The 6,481-nt window shown below is 48.5% G+C and overlaps 1 protein-coding gene across 1 annotated transcript; it reads right to left on the reverse strand.

Moving 5' to 3' along the window:
• Positions 1–2,364: 2,364 nt before the first annotated feature.
• LOC129639892 (homeobox protein ESX1-like) lies at positions 2,365–6,143 on the reverse strand. Its single transcript, XM_055565184.1, has 2 exons — positions 6,096–6,143; positions 2,365–2,907 (listed from the first exon to the last, which is right to left on the reverse strand). Exons 1-2 carry the CDS (start codon positions 6,099–6,101, stop codon positions 2,515–2,517), a joined length of 399 nt encoding a protein of 132 aa, XP_055421159.1. The 5' UTR covers positions 6,102–6,143; the 3' UTR covers positions 2,365–2,514.
• Between the last annotated feature and the right edge of the window lie 338 nt (positions 6,144–6,481).

The following is a 6,481-nucleotide window of genomic DNA, read 5'->3' on the forward strand; positions in this document are numbered from 1 at the left end:
CATCACCCAGACCCCAAGCTTGACCATGCTCTTGACCTTTCACACCCATTCTGCCAAATAGCCTCTCATCGGGAAGGTAAAGGGAGAAAAGGAACTAGGAAAGGACAGGGCGTGCTGCTGTGCTAAGTCGATTCAGTCGTGTCCAACTCTCTGTGACGCCATGGACTGTAGCCCAGCGGGTTCCTCTGTCCATGGGATTCTCCAGGCAAGAATATTGGAGTGGGTTGCCAGGCCTTCCTTCAGGGCATCTTCCTGAGCCAGGGATGGAACCCCAGTCTCTTATGTCTCTGGGAGAGTTCTTTACCCCTAGCGCCACCTGGGAAAGGCCCTTAGGAGAGAGGATCAAGAATGATTTCTCTCACTCATATGTGAGAATAAAATCCCAGCCCTTTCCTTCTCATGTTGGAGCACGGGGCTCCACGGAGGGGGTTCTAGATAGGACCTTTGCATAAATAAACACTCTGCCTCATTAGCTTGGCCTTGGACGTCTTGGATTTGGCTCCAAGTCAATTCATCAAAAGCCATCCTTTTACCAAAAGTCAAGACACAATGACCAAATGAATAAGTGTGTCATTCTTTGAAGGATTAAGTTATTATACATGACTAATGTGCCAGAGCTTACCAAACTTACCGACCTACCGAAAACTTTATTGTTGCTTTATATATTTATTTCAACTTGCTACATAACATACAAAAATGCACATATTTAATGTATATATTTGGACAAGTTTGGACATATATACTGGAGAAGACAATGGCACCCCACTCCAACTCTTGCCTGGAAAATCCCATGGAGCCTGGAAGGCTGCAGTCCATGGGGTTGCTAAGAGTCGGACACCACTGAGTGACTTCACTTTCACTTTTCATTTTCGTGCATTGGAGAAGGAAATGGCAACCCACTCCAGCGTTCTTGCCTGGAGAATCCCAGAGACGGGGGAGCCTGGTGGGCTGCCGTCTATGGGGTCACACAGTTTCGGACATGACTGAAGAGTCTTAGCAGCAGTAGCAGTAGCAGGACATATGTACAAAACCATGATACCATCACAATGTTCTTATTTGTTTTAAGAGAAGAAATAATCTGTTTAAAATATTCTACTTATTTTTCCACGCTGGGTCTTTGTTGTGGCAGGAGAGATCTTCCATTTCTTTGCAGTGTGTGGGCTCTTTAGTTGCAGCATGTGAACTCTTAGTTGCTGTGTGTGACATCCAGCTCCTTGACCAGTGTTCCAACCCGGGCCCCCAGCACTGGGAGTGCAGAGTCCCAGCCACTGAACCACCAGAGAAGTCCCAATGCTGTTATTTTTAAATCCAGAGTTTAATGTGGTTTTCTTTGGGCAAATTGGCATGGCCAAGGGCTGGAGAGAGCCAGTTCCATAAGGTTCTGGGCCTGGACACTCCCCTTCCCCATTCTTTAGTCCCTCCTTCCTCTGGGATGGGCAACTGGAGGAGACTCTCTTCCTCTGCCAGCAAATGATCCCCTCCTCCACCCCAACCCCCAGCTACAACCCCAACCCCCAACTTGGCTGATAGCCTGCTCCTTCTCCTCACATACCCTTTCCTGGGTGGTTTCCACCTGGGAATTCCATTTGAAGAAGAAAGGCAAGGTCTTCCTGCTTCTTTTAAATAATGTGATTATCCTGCATCAGTGCTCAAGGGACCACTCTCCCTGGCTTGAGGCAGCAGACAACCAAGTGCCTTCTTTGCAGTATTAAATTAGCTGGAACCCAGGTTCTCCCCAGGATGTTGAAGGTGACAAAATATATCTGAAGGCCACATGATCAACTCTGAGCTGGGGAAGGAGGGCTAAGTTTCCACCTCTGGGAGAGGGGGAAAGTCGCACACTGGCCTAGACAGAGTTTCCTCTTGCATTTCCTCTACAGAGCCAGGAACTCCCCCTGCTGCTGGGGTAGTTTCTATCTGTGCCCCCACCCACCCCGCATATCCTCCGCAAAAGGGAAGGTGGTGAACAGAACTGGGAGAGAACCAGATGAACACCCAGCTCCCTCTCCTCCATAAAGCCCTATGAGCAGCCCCTGTAGAAGTGGCCCTTGGGGTCCTTGCCTCTGACCTCATCACCATGAATGTGACTCAGGCCTGCCTTGGAACACACTCTCCTCCCTTGGAGACCCAAGTGACCCGTCTTGCACATCTAGGTGGTCCCAGTGCTGCAGGGTGGGGGAAGGATGGGTGTTGGAGATGAGGGTGGAAGCGAATGGATGGGTCTCGGTACACCCCTCCTGGGCACCTGGGATACTTCAGAGATGTGTGTGGTCTACTGATGGTGACTGTGGATCAGCAGTTTCCATCAGATGCAATAACCCCATGTGACACACAGAACAAATATGCAGAGAATTCACAACTTTATTGAAAACACAGAAAACGTGCCCTAAAATAGTGGGTCAATGACTCGGCACGTGTATGTAGCACACTTGGCAGGCACTTGGCAGGCCCTGTGTGCTTGATGCTGAGATATCAGAACTTCAATCTGGCTCAAAGGCACTTTCGACAAGGCTGTCATGGAGACCATTCAAGAGGAAACGGGGCTACAGAAAGGCCACTGGTGGTAGGGGACCAGGCAAGGCCGTGAGGGCAGCTGGAGTGAATGGAGGGTGGTAGAATCCAGGGCAGAGGAGGCAGAAACAGAGGGGGTAAGGGCAGCATGGGCATCAAGGGCGGCACGGGCAGCATCAAGGGGGGCACGGGGGGCACGGGCGGCAAGGGCATCAGCTCCAGGGTTATCGGCTCCAGAAGGACCCAGACACAATTCAGCTCCTGAATGAGGACGGTGTTGCAGGGTCCACCCCTGTTGCTGACCACACGGTGGGCCGGGAGCAGGGGCGGCGCATCTCTGAACCTCAGTGCTCTCTGATATTTCCTCCACTTGGCCCTTCTATGATTAAACCACACCTCCAGTCAGAGAGAAAAAGGGGGCTGGGTTAGTACATGGACCAGTTAATATCAGACAGGAAAAAACGGAGCAGGGAAATCTTGGTGACTTGAAGATGGGAAACTACACCAGGAGAAGAAGCTATTTCCTTCTGGTTAAAATTTTTTAGGACATTTACTTAAAGGCCCTCCCATCAACTCCCCCACCCCCCACCCCCAGCAAGTGGGCACTGATGATGTGCCTGGCTCTGGACTGGCTTCTCGCCTTGTCTCTCCTCCCACCTATTACTATTCCTGGCACTAACCCCACTCACTAGGCAGGCGCACCTTCGTGATGGGGGAAGTTGAGCACATGATAAAGTGGGTGCCTTTTAAAATCATACTGAGAGGAACGGGACCCATTTTGAATGACCGGTCTCTGGTGCACAGTAAATAATCAATAGGCACGGGCTGGGTTTGTAAATAAAAGCTGTCCCCAGGGACTGCTGTGACGGTTCTAGAGACGGAGCTGGTGTTGCCAGTGAGGTTTGGTCGTGGGGGCCCAGGGACTCTGTGGCTCGTCTGCTGACACCAGTGGAGTTGAAGCCCTGGACACAGCCTTAGTACCGGACTGCAGATCAGAGAGGTTTATACCGCTGCTGCTTAGTGACTTCAGTCTGTCCGACTCTGGGCGACCCTATGGACTGCAGCCTGCCAGGCTCCTCTGTCCATGGAACAAACTCGGCCCAAATTGACTAACATTCTTAAAATCTCGGCCAGCCAAGAGATGGCGGGGAGGACGCAACCACCGTTGCCTTTCTCAACTCTGCACTCTCCACCCTGCCCCACCCTCCAAATTTGCCCAGGCTCAGGACCCAGTCAGCTCCCTCTGCTCTGGGTGTGGCTGCAGGACCTTGGACCAGAGTCTCTTGTGCCCCATAGCCCTGCTCTCTGGGCGCTGCCTCTCAACCAGCAGAGCCTCATTGTCCCCTCATGATTAAGGCAAGAGCATGCAACCTGCATATTAGGAAGAGAATTGATAAACACGTCGGTCAGGATTCACAAAATGGCTCCTTCCGAAATATGAGCCAACTTTCAACAACTGAAAGAAAAACCTGTGCTGTGGGTGCCACTGCTCCCTCAGCATCCCAGTTGTTGGAATTACATCATATTTAATGTTTTTGGATGTTTTCACTCTGCAAATTTTACATGAAACCAAAGGCCTCCTCTCTCTATCGCCTCATTTTTCCTCTCCCATCTTAGTATCTGGGCCCTTCTGATGCATGAATAGGTAGTCTTAAGGAGCCACGTTAATAAAGCTCACTGTGGAGCGGGGGATAGAGTGTACCAGGGATCAAATCTGCATAAAGATAAACAAGATGTAAAACTGGCTAACTGAAGTGCTGGCGGCTACTACTTCCATATTCCCAGTACTGCTTTCATAGAGTAACTCTTGCTGTGTGTGAAAACAAGGGGAGGTGTCCATTAAATATTTCTTTGGGAGATTCGTGCCATAGAATTTGGAAATAGATGGGAACATTCTCTCTTTTCCCTTATTTGTTTCCTGTGGGTCCTGTTCCCCTTCAGAACTCCACTAAGAGACCACTATGTGAACCCCGGAGAAGCATGTCACCAGGTTTTCTCTCCCCGTGAGCTTGCTTTGCCTTCATGAGAGAGCAGAGGCCCGGGCCTCCCAAGCCCTGGCCAGACCTGACTGTGAGCCCAGCCCCTGGCCTTAGGCTCCCAGCCTTGCTTTGCAGACCCCCACCCCCACCCCCACCCCCACCCCGACCAGGTCTGCAGCCCGCATCCATCACTGCCCTCACACAGGGGCTCGGCAGCAAAGCAAATAATAAAACCTTCCTGATTTTTCTTCCTTCCTTTCTTAATTTTCTACTTTGAAAAAATATTCCCCTGATACAACTTACTCTGTTCAAAGAACAAATATTCACTTTCTGTGCCTGGAGGTACCAAGTAGTCATTACCATCTAAGTAAATGGGCGAGTACTTCAAATTAACACAAGTAAGCTACTGGCTGAGAGCCATGGACCATGGACAATCAGAGAGAACTTCTTCAAAACCAATCCCTGAAAACAGTATGAAAAGGGCAGGAAAAAATCCTTACACATAAGAAATTGCTAAAAATAATATTCACTCATATATCTGGTAGTTTCATAATGCTGCATATATGCAGTATCTCCAATAAATATATTAATAGTGCCCAATTTTCTCAGACTCAACTTTAAAATATATATCGACAAATTCCTAAGGGTTGCAAACCTTTCCTTCATCTCCATCATAATGCACAACCTACTATGTTAGCAATGTTTTCAGGCTGCACTTCAAACAATTTCAGAAAATTAAAATTTACAGCTGAAACTCTACACTGTTGTGAGTGTGAGTATGTGTGTGCTCAGTTGTGTCTGACTCTTTGCAACCCCACAGAGCCTGCCAGGCTCCTCTGTCCATGGTATTTTCCAGGCAAGAATACTGAAGCAGGTTACCAATTCCTACTCCAGGAGGTCTTCTTAAAATAGGGATGGACCCCACGTCTCTTGTGTCTCCTGCGTTGCTCTACCAAACACACAAAAACAACAGCAGGAGGATCCAGCACTTGGAATTTTAAATGATGCCCCTCCCCATCAGTCTCAGCTAAACTAAACGTACATTTGTTGCTCATACGTTGCGTCCTGAGGTGAATTATTCCCTTACCCAAATGGCTGAATACTTGAAAATTCACTCCTTGCAGAAAGAGCTGATGCCTGGCTTAAATATTTTAAATAATTTACTATACTTGGACCCCCTTGCATGCTTAGTCGCTCAGTCGTGTCCGGCTCTTTGTGACCCCATGGACTGTAGCCCACCAGGCCCCTCTGTCCATGGGGATTCTCCAGGCAAGAATATTGGAGTGAGTTGCCACTCAAGGGGTGGACCCCCTTAAAACCCAGCTATTTGGTGCATTAATTTGAATAATTCCCAAGTCAGACTCAGCCCCAACATGAGTCCACAGAGAATTGCCCCCTGAAGGGTATCAGTGTTAGAAAGAGTTTACTTTACTGAAGAGGTATCTATTCTGGCCCCAAAGTCCAGAAGTTCCAATCTTTCTTTCCAAACATAGTGAAGGCTGCAAACACAAACCAATGTGAGAATGTCCAGGACAAGGTATCCAGTTCCCGAAGTGGGTTTTAGAATGGCTGTTATGCCAAACTGCTTTTTTCCAGTTTACTCACCTGCATTCAATCTTCAGTCACTCCCATGCGTCTTGCAAGCTCCTGTCTGAGGGGGAAGAATTACAAATATTCAGCATTTGACATTATGCACGAAATGAAATAATGTTGTACATGTCTCACTATCTAAGATATTTACTCAGAGAGTAGCCAAGATAACAGCATAAGAAAACTCTGAGCTTACTTCCTCCCTTGGGCACACCAAAATTACAACTATATACAGAGAAGCTATTGATGAGAATGACCTGAAAGATGAGCAGACAAGATCTTCCACAACTACAGATATGAAGAAGGAGACACGGTAAGATGGACAGGAAGGGTGGAGAAGGGGTATAGTCAAGACTCACACCCACAGGTCGGCAACCCATATGTCCTGGGCTTAGTCGCTC

The sequence above is a fragment of the Bubalus kerabau genome, chromosome X, assembly GCF_029407905.1.
Source record: "Bubalus kerabau isolate K-KA32 ecotype Philippines breed swamp buffalo chromosome X, PCC_UOA_SB_1v2, whole genome shotgun sequence".
NCBI classification, from domain to species: domain Eukaryota; kingdom Metazoa; phylum Chordata; class Mammalia; order Artiodactyla; family Bovidae; genus Bubalus; species Bubalus kerabau.